A 13427-nucleotide genomic window follows, 5' to 3' on the forward strand; every position below is an offset into this window, starting at 1 on the left:
ATTTATTAATATGTTAATTTTAATAAACCAATCTTTCCCCTTAATTTGCACATTTAGATGAAGCAAAAGTGTTTCATATTGTCTATAAACATTTAGCTTGTGCTACAAATAAGAAATTACATTTTCCTATTCTTTTGTACATAGCTAGGATTTTATGACCTAAAAAAGTTGCAAGTAGCCACTAACACCCACAACCTCAACTAAAGAAAAATTACCTATAAATTTATGCACATAAAATAAATATTTGTCATAATGATTTATTTAAATAAAAAATTTATCACATGTACAAATTCTTTAGATTACCTAGACCAAAATAATAACCTCAAGATAAGATATATATTATCAATAATATGATTTAGCATAAATGTAACATATTATTACAAAACATAAATGCTCAATCCTTTGATAATACTTAAATTCAAACGTATGACCTTGGATAGGTGAAGACCCTTCTTATCACAAATATATTAAAACCTTCATTACTTGCTCACCTTTTCAAAATCAAACATGCTAATTTATTGTGAAATGTTCATCCGTAGAGTGCAAGATAGCGTCACCACGGTCAACAATAGAAAGCGATGTGCTAAAATCATCATCTTAAAACATTTCGTTTTCATTTTTAACAAACTCAAGCACTAGAAAAGTGTTCAATCAGCGCTCCATGAAGGCAATGAAACACCCAGTGCCTGAACAAACGCACTAAATGTTTATAGATCCAACACAGTTTCCTTTGTCAAGAAATCGGAAGAGGGTCACTCAACTGGGAGATGAAATGCCGACAGATATGCTCATTGCAGCTTCGAGTTCCACATATCTCCAGGATAAAAGGCATAGCACACCTCGTTCGCACGCTTGGGGTTTTTTCTAGATTACTCTTCTTTTTTCCCATCTCTCAAAAAATTGACACGACAAAAACAACACGTAGTAGTTGAGGAGCGGATGGGTTGTTGGGCGCCTTCAAGGTTTACGCTTGAGAAAGAATGCAGTCATGAGCAGAAGAAGCAGAGCACATGTGAGTGTTTTTATCAACAACAGAGCACATGTGAGTGTTTTTATCAACAACACTCACATGTGTTGCTGATCCCTCATGAATGCATCTCTCCTTCCACAAAGAATGGACTTCATGTGGCAGCGTTGAGATCGCCCACTGAGCGAATTAACCACAAAAATGGGGACTTTAACGTGATGAAACCATGGAAGTCGATCGGCAATCAAGCGGCTGGGTATATGACGAATTCAAACAAAATTTGTGTTGGTTCTCAAATTCGAAGTTAACATTGGTCTTTTGATGAATTACGACGGCTATGGTGGGCGTTCCTTCTTGCCCACGCTCACATCACAAGGGAGACAAGGGTTGGGCCCCAGCAGATATTGTATATCGCGTTCGGTACCAGACCTAGGTGGCCTTGAAGCTCCCTTTCTTCGTGGCCTCGCCTCGCCTGATGCCTCACAGCTTGTCCGATTACTCAGTTTTTTGAAAGTTTTTCACAGTAGATTGTAGGAGTTTTTCTCAATCCAGGTGCGCTGGGGTTGTATTGGTCACCGATGGTGATCCTGTGATGAATTTTGGAGCACAAGTTTGATGGGAGAAGCATTGTGTGTATGCCATTTGGTCCACGTAGGGATTCTCTGCAAGTGGATGCGACGGATCTATCCTTATGAGCTCTGGTTCTGTTTCGTGTAACGTTTGGTATTGCAAATCATTCGTAGTTTACGGTTCGTTAAAGTTCGGGTGGAATTGTGGGTGTAGTTCCGAGGGCTTCTGAAGCTATCCCAGTTTGATCCCACGTTCAATTAGTAGGCAGGATCTGGTCGCCTCTTTTTCTATGCATCCGTGGTGACTTGCGCGAGTTAAATTAGTTCAGAGCTTTTTTTTTAAAGGTTTTCAAGGGTTGATTTTTCTTCTGAGTGGGTACCGTGACCGGTGTGTTGCGATAAAGGCTTTTTTCGATCACCGTGGAGTTGGAAGTGGGTGAGTTGGTTGAATTGTGCAGTGATAATATGATTAGATGTGTGTCACTGAGGGGAGATTTTGTTCGTTCAATATTGGAGATTGAATTGGTTGATGTGAAGGGGCAATGGCTTTGGAGGCGGACTTAGTCTTTTCTGATATTTAGGGTTTGTGTGCAAAAAATTGACGAGGGATTGTGTATCTCATGTTTAGTTTTAGGGCTGTAAATTCCATAGGTGCATGAGGGAGGAAAGTTATGGGATTGGAGAAGATGGGGCTGCCGCCGAAGCCCTATGAGAAAGGGAAGGATTGGACTCCGGACGCCCCCAACTGTGAAGGATGTGGCGCTACCTTTACTTTCTTCAATCGCAAAGTATGCTCGATTCACCTTGTCTTGCAATTTCTTTTGAACTTTAGTTGGATATTAAAAGATGTAGCATTGACGATTAGCAGTGGTTATGAGGATTCATGTGAAGATAGTCACATGAGCATTTTTGGTTTCTTGTCTATCTTCCAGTTTAAATTGACAGATAATGTTTGTGGCTTTGCCGAGTGGTAATACTCTGGAGACAGCTGCTTGGCTTTGTGGTATGGAGTGAAGCAATATTCATGAGAGCATTACTTAATCTGGCCAATTGTGCCAAAGTTGATCAGCAGATTCTGTAATCCAGGTGATTAATTGTACAGATTTTGACGTTGAGGTCGGGTTTGTAGCACCATTGTCGCAGATGTGGCGGTCTGTTCTGCAACAATTGTACGTTGAGTCGACAGTATTTGCGAGGCCAAGGTGACGCTCCAGCGCGTGTTTGTGAACCTTGTAAGAAAATTGAGGATGCTGTTAAACTTGAGCGACAGACGAAAAGCAAGACTCCGAGAGGTGTGTGTTGTGTCCCTGAAATTTTTCTAACCAGGTTTGCTGTTCTTCTCCAGATAGTCATGTTTGAAGTGTGATCGAGATCCAATACATTTGTATCAACAGTAAATGCTGATGTCTTTTCGTGTTTCTCACTGCAGGAGTTACCAAGGCAAGCACCAAAGATGACGGCACCGAGGCATTGCTGAAGCATATACTAGGTTCCGATGGAAAGTCACAAGGGGATGTAGATGTTGAGAGCATCTTAGCCAGAGTGGCAGACAATGATAGCGATGAACACGAGCTTGCTTCACCCACTCAGGTGCCTTGTTTTTTAGACTTTGCAGGTTGTATTTGATGGAAAAGAGGCAACCAGTCCGCGTCTGTTAATGAGGCGTTCGAGTGAAGTATATTTTTCAAATAGATCGGAGAGACTTGACTTACTCTCTCCTTTTGCAAAGCTGTGCATATGACTTTCATCGCCTTAGTCTTACCTTTTTCAATTCTTAGGAAAATGCCCCAGTTTCCCCAGCAAGATTGCATGAGCAAGCCCAAGAGGAGAAAAAGAGATACAGTGCGTTAAAGAAACAGGGAAAAGATGCAGACGCACTGAAAGCTTTCAAGAGAGCGAAGGAACTTGAACGACAGGCAGAGGCTAGAGAAAAAGAAATCAGGCATCAAAGGAGGATATCTGCTGGTTCAAGCAGTCAATTTTTAGGTCAACATAGTAAAACAAGCCCAAGCAGAGAAGACCCTGAACTGAGCTCGTTTAGCAGAAAGGAATCTGAACTTGGTGACAACCTGAAGAAGCGAAGAGCTGCATCTCAAGATCAGGTTAAGGAGAAAGTGCCAGCTTCTGAAAAAGATGACTTCCTCCATGATTTGAAGGCTTTAGGATGGAGCGACAAAGAGATACGGGAGGCTGAGAAAAAACCAGTTCCCAAAACTGAGGAGCAGCTCCTCGCAGAGTTGACTGCTGAAGTTCATCCTAAGTTAGGGCGACCAGCAACTAGTACAGCTCCAGGTTGATTTAATAACTTCTCTTTTTATTGACCTGCTTTGCGGTGCTTGCTTCGGCTTAGTCGTCCGCAAAGGTGACTGATGAAGTCTAAAACGGGTTCAACCCTTCAGTAGCATTTAGGTTTCTCAACGTCCCGAAATTTACGTTGTCTCTTGGGAAAATCTACTAGTCAAGTATTTGCCTGACTATCAACGGTATCGGGTCGTACTATGTTCATTTGTTATTTCTGCTTTCAATATGTGACGGTACTGTGTCTAAGAATTATGTTCTATCTTAGGAGCAGGCGCGACAATGTCCGCGCAAATTTTGGCTCATAGGAGGCAAGCCCTGGTTTTTAAGAGAGAAGGAAATATGATAGAGGCAAAAGAGGAGCTCAGGAAGGCAAAGCTACTGGAGAAACAAGCCGAGGAAATGGCCGTGCTATGTCAAGGAGAGGGAGATGATGAAGCCTCAGACGATGATGATTTAGTTGCCCTGATTCGCGGTCTTGAAAAGGAAGAGAAACTGAAAGGAAACGCTGGCAAAGGAGGGACCTCTCAATCTATCCCTGAGGACTTTAGCCTTTTCTCCAGTTTTGTTGATGATGATGGCGATGCGCATGTGGAGGTATGTTGCTTGCTTATGCTGTATACTTCGGCACGTCCTGTTACGGATGGGTTCTACGCAATGGACAAATAACAGTGTGGAATTGCAATGTTTGGTAACAAGTCTTGTAGTTTTGGAGGCATTTGTCACTTTCATGGTTCACAATCCCAGTTATTTTATGCAAACACTTTGTGAACCTTGGAGTCTGTAATATCCAGCAAGTTTGTGATCTGCATCTCGTTCTGAATACAGGTGGACGACGATGACTTGCATGACCCAGAAATGGTTGCTGCTTTAAGGGCCATGGGTTGGGAGGAAGAAGGAGCTGGCTTGGAACGAAAATCCAAGATCCAGCCTAAAGTTTCTAAATCCACTCAATCTATTGAACCTACTCTGAAAGAACAAATTTTAGCTCTGAAAAGAAAGGCACTTGGTTTTAAGCGAGAAGGTAAGATTGCTGAAGCACGAGCTGCACTTGGCGAAGCTAAAATGCTTGAACAACAATTAGAGAAGCAAGAAAGCTTAACGACTCCTTCCAGTACTGTACAAACTCCTCTGCAACCTCCCGCACAAGTTTCAGTACCTGCTCTTGATGTCAATGACGATAAAGTGGAGGAGAGTGAAGAAGTAGTAGAGGTTACAGAGGAAGATATGCATGACCCAGAAATGATGGCCCAACTTCGAGCGATGGGTTTCGGGGATGAGTCAACTTCTTCACATGAAACTGTTACAATAGTGACAAAGGACAATTCAGTCAAGAAAGCTGCCCTGAATCAGGAGATACTTGGTCTAAAGAGGCAGGCTCTAGCTCTGAAACGGGAAGGCCGTACTGACGAGGCTCGGGAGGTTCTACGTGAGGCCAAGATTCTAGAGCAGCAGGTCCAAGATCTCCAGGCAGGTAATCACTCCGTCGGTGTAAAATCATGTTCGACATACTTATTTTTAAATGTGGCTTTCTCAACACCTTTTTTTTGATATGTTACGACCTTTTGAATTAAGTTTGATTTATTGCAGGTCTGAATAGAGTCTTCATTGTGCTTAGATTGAAGGTCTGAAGTTTCAGTGACTGTGTATTCGTATATCGTTGAATATTTTCAAAAGCCTCGATATTCCATAGTCGATGGCTTGATCCACAAGTCATCATGTCCATGTGAAGTGGTACTAAATCAAGGATTTTGAATTTCACTGCAAAACTATAGTCTCCCAGCGTCAAGAGGAGGCGTCTGCATTAATAATGGAGAGTCGAGCAGTACGACGGGGTGTGCAGCCACCACTTGTGCTTTCTGAAGCACTTAGTTTAGACGATGAAGGTGAAGAGGAAGATGTGGAGGTAGATAATGCCGACCTTGTTGATCCTGCCATTGCTGCAGCTCTAGCTGCCATGGGTTGGCAAGATGATCCAACAGATCAACCTTTAGAATTATCCGCTATTGTTTCCAAGGATGATGAACCCAATCGACGAGCAGCTGTAGTTTCTGATCTAGTTCCTGAAAGTTTGAAACCTGTGGGTGAATCACAACCCCAGAAAGTTGAAAGCATGAAATCGGATGTTAAGGCCATTGAGCCCAAGGAAACGGAACCTACATATAATGCTTCTGCCGAAGTGTTATCTGTACCAGCAACCTCTAACCCTATGTACTCAAACAAAACGAAATCACAGTTGCAGCAAGAGTTACTGGGTCGAAAGCGACGAGCTCTTGCTTTGAAACGAGAAGGTAAATCTGATGAAGCTCGCATTGAGCTCCAGGAAGCAAAAATTATCGAGCAGAAAATTGCAGAGTTAGACAAAGGTCCAGCAGCCATTCCTCTCACTGTTGCCGAGCCAAACCCACCAGCTGCTTCCGTGCAACATTTGAAGTAAGAGTAATCTCAGTTCTATTCAACTGTATAACATCTTTTTCTCTAGCTCAGTGGTCTTCATGCACTAGAACCTTCTCACCTGTTTTGTAGTAATAGTTGTGATTCTGCTTAACGTTATACTACAACGAACCACTAGAACTAATGCAGCTGCTTCTTTCAGGCAAGTTCTAGAATCCGCACCACCTGTATATTTCGATGACCTGCCAATTGATGGCGTTGAAGTTACTGATGATGACATGCAAGATCCAGCATTGCTTGCTGCCTTAGCGAGTGTGGGATGGCAAGGAGATGCGGAGGTAAGAGTTCCTTCCAAATCAGCTCCAATCTTAAAGAAGAACTCAGCAACTGGTGAAATGGAGCCAGTTGAGGGAAATGTGAAATCCTCTGGTATTAAAGCACAAACTGGGAAAGGCGTAGAGAAGCTGGAAATGGTCCTGGAGTCTGATTGGGGAGTTCCTCGAAAGAAGACTGGTAAGGGAACGGTTTCGAAGGGGACTAGTAAAGAAAAACTTGACAGTTCACACAATGAGGGAGAGACATTTTTTGAGGGTGAATATGGTGAAATTGGCCAAACTTTGGATCTTGTCCCACCTATATTGGACCATACAGTACCAAAAGATAGTGCTGCTCCTTCACAGCAGCACAATTTCTGGTTCATGGATCTACTTACTGGAGATCGGACTAAATCAAATGCAAGCAAAGAGCAGGCAGATCGTGTCATACTGCCCCCTCTCACACAATCCATTCCTAAGCCTCCAGAAAGGGTCCTCTCTAGTTTACCTAGTGCCAAGCCCGCCGAGGTACCCGTGACTAAAGCTGCGGTAAGCCCGCAGCCAGCAACACTAAATTTACCGCAAGAAATCTTAGCTCATAAGCGGAAGGCACTAGCCTTGAAGCGGGAAGGCAAGGCAGCGGAGGCAAGGGAAGAGCTTCGAAAAGCCAAATTGCTAGAGAAGCAAATGGTTCAGCACGAATCGGAACCAACCGTGTTGAGATCAGCATTAACATCAGCAGGTGGTTGTCAATGAACAAAGTACCTCTAGTAGTGATTTGTTTACTGATCTCAGAAGTCGAGATTTTGTCAGCCAGATATTCTTAGGAAATCTAACTTTCAGTTGACGAAGGATTTTAGGTCATGATCTGATTGACCTTATAACTCTTTCGTTTCACAGGAACAGGCGATGCATCTGCACGCAACAACGCAGAAGCAGTTCCTGTGTCAACAACAGTTACTCGAGCTAAGATTGAACCCTCAATTCCAGTCAAAACAAGTTCCCCGTCGAAGGTTTCGGATCACAAGGGAGAAATGCAGAAACAAGTGCGGCAAACAAAAGATCGTATGAAGCTCCAACAGGAGTCACTTGCTCACAAGCGCAAGGCCATGGGTCTGAGGCGTGAAGGGAAAATTGATGAAGCTGATGCAGAGTATGAATTGGCCAAGAACCTAGAAAAACAGATGGAAGAGTTGGATCCAATGCACGGGAAGGACTTGGGAGATGTAGCTGGAGTGGATGATCTTTTAGACCCGCAGCTATTAGCAGCCCTCAAGAGCGTAGGGTTTAAAGAAGGTGAATTGGCAGGGGCTAGTAGACCCAAAGGACCCGTAAACCCCCTCGCAGCAGTGACTGGGCAAACACGATGTGAAGTGGGTTCAAGTTCAAGAACATCGCTAGGAGGAGCGGTCGCGGCTTCTAATGTGACCGGGGGAGCAGTCGAGGCAGAGAAGAAACAGTTAGAAGAGCAAATACGGGCGCAAAAGCTTCAAGCAGTCCAATTAAAGCGCGCAGGCAAGCAAGGAGAGGCCCTGGAAAAGCTTCGCGCGTCGAAGCTACTGGAGAAGCGGCTTCTGGCTTTGTCGTCTTAATCTCATTATGTTGGCATTATAGGACATTTCGACGTCTCGCATGTTTGGATCTTCCTCTTGCGTTCACATTTAGGGTCACGCAATTTGAGCTAAATCATGTATTGTTAATCTGCCAGCCATATTTAAAGTATGTTGACACGATGTATATTCGGCCAATGGATGGTGTCTACTCACCGAATAGCATGGCAAATTTCGGCATTTATGAGTGGCAATCTAATCCTTGAAGAAGGTGGGCTCCCCAACGCTTTCTGGTATACTCCATCAGGTGTTTCTACACCTGGAAAATAGATTAGGTGTTTCTAGTTGGTTAGTTCTAGATGCTTGTCAGCAACCACAGTTGCTCGTCTAAGTCCCACATTGTTGATGGTTATGTATGTACATTACAAAGTATGTGGTAGCTGTTGTTGTAGGGTATGGCTGTAAGTAAAAGTGTATTTACCTTGGCCTTGCACAATGTTTTGAAAATTTTCATCTTATTTGTGTGCTTCATCAGAACATGTTTCATGACGAGCTGCTCAAATGGTGTCGCTGAGCAGATCGGTGCTAGACTGGTACTCTCGTTGAATCTACTTGCTATTATCGTAACTTGTACGAAACAGTCTTTCTAAAAATTGACTACGCACATAATTCTCATCTATTCCGGTGATTCGGACCTCTGGTCTGCGACTGAGCCTGGAACTTGATAAAAAGGATGGTTTTTCCACTTGACAAATCAAGCAGGTAGTTAGCTCTTGGTATTTGCTCTTGGCTCCTAAATTTCCATGTTCGAATACCACTAGCCGTTGAAAGCGAAAGATTTGCTTTGTTGTTTAGAATTGACCAATATTCATATGTTCATGTCACCTAGGATTGAAATCCCTCGGATTTTCGAAGCAGCTTGGGACGTGATGGGCATTCCGGATTGCACACACAATTTTTCATCCCCTCGCCACTGCGTATCCTCACATCAATGGTACAAATTCGTTCTACATTTGTTGAATGCTGCACGATGGAACCCGGTGGAGTTGAAAGTGAAGAAAAATGAGCATTAGTTATCACAAGCATGATTTGTCACAGCTTCATTGTAGCACAGCTTCGTCAACTAAACAGAGATCACTTCCCCTATTCGCTGACCTTATCGCTGCTGTGGAACCATTACAAAAGCCCATTTGAGCGCAATTGTTATCAGGGTAGCCAAAGTTGGGGACAATTTGGAGGACAACATGCTCATCAAATTGACAATGGCAGGATTGCCTAAGACATGGGCCTCCTTTAGAAATATGTTCAATACTATTTTTACCGCAAATCCTAACATGTCATTTTGTGATTTTGAGAATTACTTGCAAAGGACATAACCACATGTCCAAAGAACCATTGGAAGAGTCCATAGTAGTGGCAAAAACAAAAGAAGAGGCTACACAAAAGGTAAAGCAAAGAAATCAGAAGGAGTTTCAGATAAAAATAGAGTACCAATTTTTATCCATTAGAACAAACACAATCATTAAGAAAAAAGTTCCATAATCAAACAAGCACACTTCCAAACGAAGTTTATAAATTTTGTTCTACTTTAAGAAGTTAATTAATTCATCTACAACATTAAAAAGTAGGCCATCAATTTGGTTCAAAAGTCCAACAATAAAGTTGCCAAATTTCTTAGTGCTTATAAAGAAAAACAACAATACTTTAGAAGAAATTATTCTTTTTGCCATAATATCATGAGTAGATAATAAATGGACCATAGACTAAGGAACATATTCTCATTTTTTTAACACCAAAAAAGAGCTTTCAAGTTTCAAAGCTTCAAGTTCTCCTTTTAATTTAACTAAAAATAGTGAAATCAAATTCTTTATTAAAGAAAATTGATATATGTCTCTTTTAAAGAATAAATCTATTTCCAATGTTTACTACATATCATCTATTAGAATCAAGCTTCTCTCTATTGAAAAACTCTCACATTAAGGTTATACTATTTTATTCATTTCCAACCATTGTTTAGTTTTTGATAAGGATGATCTATCCAACATTGTCTTTTTTGTTAAATATAACCTTAGAAACATGCTCTACACTATCAAAAATTAGAAGATTAAAGATTCTTTCAATCCTTATATTCTTCTTTTTAGTCTTGACAAAGTCAATTCTAAACTATAATGCATTGCAGGTTGGAGTATGCAAGCTATTGTAGAAACATGCTCTATACTATCAAACATAAAAAAAAAAACTTCTCTTTTCTTTCTAAGTATGAAGATTTTAACATGTATTTTTATTATTTTTGATTTGTCTATGTATTTTAACAATATTATTAAAATTTTGCATAAAAATATCAATATTAAAGAAGTTCTACAGAATCCACATTGGAAAGATGCTATAATGGCAAAATTAAAATTTCATCAAACAAATGGCACTTGGGAGCTTGTTGAACTTCCATCCAACAAACAAGTATTGTCTTGTAGATGAGTGCTTGTATCAAATCAGATCTATATCCTCCTTATGTCAGGCTCAAGTTGTAGTAGATTGCTAAAAGCTATAAACAAAGACTCAACATAGATTACTAAGAGACAATTATTCTTATAATAAAATAGTCTATACTATGCATTATTATCTCTATTACAACTATGTTTTGGTGGAATAGCTTTCATTTAGATATTGTCATTTATTTTCCTAAGAAAAAGCTCCAAAAGTTGGTGGAGATGCATCAATTTTATGAATTCATAACTTTAAACACCAATTATCTTATGTGTAAGTGTCATGGACATACAAATTTTTCAAATTTATGCATTTTTTTTTCTAATTCATGTCTTTGACAACAAGTTGAATTGTTTCATCTATAGACTTAAGCCAAACCATTATGCCTAATACAAAGAAATAAATTTCTATCTTCTTGTTCAAAATTAGCAAAAAAATACATCATATTATAATTTATATTAACTTTGAAACAAAAATTTATTTATTATTATGGTATTATATGTTGATAACATGCTATTCATTAAAAAAAAATTCTCTCAATTTTTAAAATAAAGGCACAACTTTGTATTCAATATGAAATAAAAAATTTAGGCATTATTAAGCAATACTTAGATATAAAGATTCTATTTTTTTTTCTAAAAACATATTTATTCATCAACACACATATATAATATAAATCTTAATTAATGCCCAAATAATTAACTGCAAGGTTCTAATGCCTCTACTTGAAGATTTCTATTTCTCTTCAAAATCTCACTCACCATATTTTGATCAAAGAATTTACTAACATAATATTAACCAATTAGTTTATTTAATAAAAATACACCTATTTTTTTATTTTTTATTTTGTAGGTTTTATAACCACTTCATACCTAACCTTTAAGAACTCCATTAATCTATTTTGAAACATGTTTTTCAATACTTGCAATATATTAGTAATTCAAGTATCTTTTACAAACATTCCTCTCTATTTAACTTCCATGATTACATCACAATTCTCTACTTACTTAGTTTATTAGTTTTATTGATGTCAATTGGCACTCATGAAAAGACTCTAGGCACAATACTCGTGGTTTCATTTTTTCACTTATAAGGGGGTCAATTTTTTGAGCAAGTAAAAAACAAACCATGGTTTTTTTTTTGTCTACTACTGAAGCTATATATCATACTGGTCATCTTATTGCAAGCATCTACTTCAATCAAAGTGAGCAAGAAAAAACTCTGCCAAGCCCTGCATCAAGACAATCTCAAATGGTTTTTATCAAAGCCATGATCAGGTTGAAAAGCAACCATAAGAAATTGATCGCTGCTTCTAAGAACAATTGAATATTCCTTGCCAGAGCTTTAGTTGCTCTCCGTCTCCATCATATCGGACCTAGCTCGTCAAAGCCAGTGTGTGAAGGAGTGGTTGAGAGGCTGCACAGCTAAACCCAGGCAGAGACCGTCACGTCCCGAGGTTGGTTTGGAGGAAGTCACTCCTGAGTGAACCAATGGAATCTGCATGAGTGTTGAAGTTTGTTCAACACTGGACTAGATTGTGGAGTTAGTTGCGGGAAAAAATGGCTTACGGAAGAAAAGCCACCCCACGAGTAGATTCCCCTAATGCAACCAACAATGGGAAGTGAAGATTTTGTGATCGTCCCAAGTGCTGCCTCTGGCGTCATAATTCAATAACAGGATGATCTCACGCTAGGCCTAGCCTTGCACATTCAATTAGTTTTTCTGATGCACCACGGTTACATCTTTAATGGAAATACGGAACTTAATCCAATGACACGCTGACAAAATTTTCTTAAGCTTTGCCCTGAGAAACCGTTAGGCAACAGAAAGAGTCCATTCGTTTAAATGTAAAAGCCTTCACAGGAGACATGTAATTTGCTATACATGAGTGCCCATCCGAGTAGAGGTGGAGCAACCACATTGAACGTCAGCCGCCCAATGAACGATCACTACAACAAGGGTCAGTGTAAGTCTGCCGTTTTGGTGGCTGTTTCCAATAAAATCCCGAGGGCTCCTCCTCATTTCCCCATTCCAAGCCAAATCGATGTAGTCATGAAAACTCATGGGTTTTTTTTACCTTTAAAATTTATAAGTTTTGAAAGTTTAGGTGGTAACTGGTGGACTTAGGGTGAGGAGAATGTCGTAGTCTGTGCCCTTCTTTAGACTTGGAGAACGTTTAAACATGCATTGATGCACTCCTATATATCAACTCTACGATTCAACATCTCCACAACACGAAAATATCCCACACTAGTTATTCATGTAAGCTACCTTCCTAGTTTTGCAGAGTCACAAGGTAGTGAAGGACACTCACATCCCATAATTGAAGACTGATGGACATCCACCCCATGTTTATCAAAGGTTCTAAAACCAAGGACACTGTAGGCTGCACCACTTTCTGCCCTATCGGTGCCCACACTCGGAGACGTTTGTGAAGCTTGACCGAACACGGAGCCGCTTGAACTTGACGATCCAGTGGCTTGTGAGATTTATGGAATCCTTGGATGGTGCCAACACTGTGCTATATTTTATCGATAAGACAAACTTTTGTCTACTGCGCTTGCTTGCATGGACTAAAATTGATGTCACTTTGCCACTTCTGTCTGCATCTTTCTCTATTCTACATTAATCTTGTTTTTTTTTTCAAAAAAATTTCTTTGATATTTCTAAAGATGGTTTCGGACAAGTTCCAGAAGAAAACATGATTACTCATACTAAAAGTTGGAATCTTACAGAGGCACTCCTGCAGTTGATGTTTTGCATCAACGTAATCCATATTTTGAATTCTGGCTTGCATGTACATCAGGTGCCAGTAAGAAATCAAAGTAGGAATGTTGATTTTTAACTACAA

At 40.2% G+C, this 13427-nt stretch overlaps 1 protein-coding gene across 4 annotated transcripts; it reads left to right on the forward strand.

The window, feature by feature from the left end:
• Positions 1 to 1471: 1471 nt before the first annotated feature.
• LOC112293438 (uncharacterized) lies at positions 1472 to 8610 on the forward strand. 4 transcript variants are annotated; one of them, XM_024542828.3, is made up of 10 exons: positions 1472 to 1972; positions 2165 to 2324; positions 2666 to 2828; positions 2966 to 3126; positions 3315 to 3828; positions 4109 to 4431; positions 4663 to 5308; positions 5610 to 6267; positions 6431 to 7284; positions 7443 to 8610. In XM_024542828.3, the coding sequence occupies exons 2-10, from the start codon at positions 2208 to 2210 to the stop codon at positions 8132 to 8134; spliced, it is 4128 nt and encodes a 1375-aa protein (XP_024398596.1). In that variant the 5' UTR covers positions 1472 to 1972; positions 2165 to 2207; the 3' UTR covers positions 8135 to 8610. The 4 variants fall into 4 exon arrangements, with proteins under 4 accessions (XP_024398596.1, XP_024398595.1, XP_024398592.1 ...); XM_024542827.3 differs by having other exon boundaries at positions 1485 to 1972; positions 2188 to 2324; positions 4103 to 4431; XM_024542824.3 differs by having other exon boundaries at positions 1489 to 1972; positions 4103 to 4431.
• The last annotated feature ends 4817 nt before the right edge of the window (positions 8611 to 13427 follow it).

Source organism: Physcomitrium patens, chromosome 16 (assembly GCF_059467195.1).
Source record: "Physcomitrium patens ecotype Gransden chromosome 16, ASM5946719v1, whole genome shotgun sequence".
NCBI lineage: Eukaryota > Viridiplantae > Streptophyta > Bryopsida > Funariales > Funariaceae > Physcomitrium > Physcomitrium patens.

Excerpts from the sequence above, each read along its gene's own strand:
- LOC112293438 (XM_024542827.3), top strand. The coding sequence starts at position 2,208 with ATGGGATTGGAGAAGATGGGGCTGCCGCCGAAGCCCTATGAGAAAGGG. Across the intron at positions 3,127-3,314 it reads AGCTTGCTTCACCCACTCAG|GAAAATGCCCCAGTTTCCCC; the intron begins GTGCCTTGTTTT and ends TTCAATTCTTAG. Across the intron at positions 4,432-4,662 it reads ATGGCGATGCGCATGTGGAG|GTGGACGACGATGACTTGCA; the intron begins GTATGTTGCTTG and ends TTCTGAATACAG.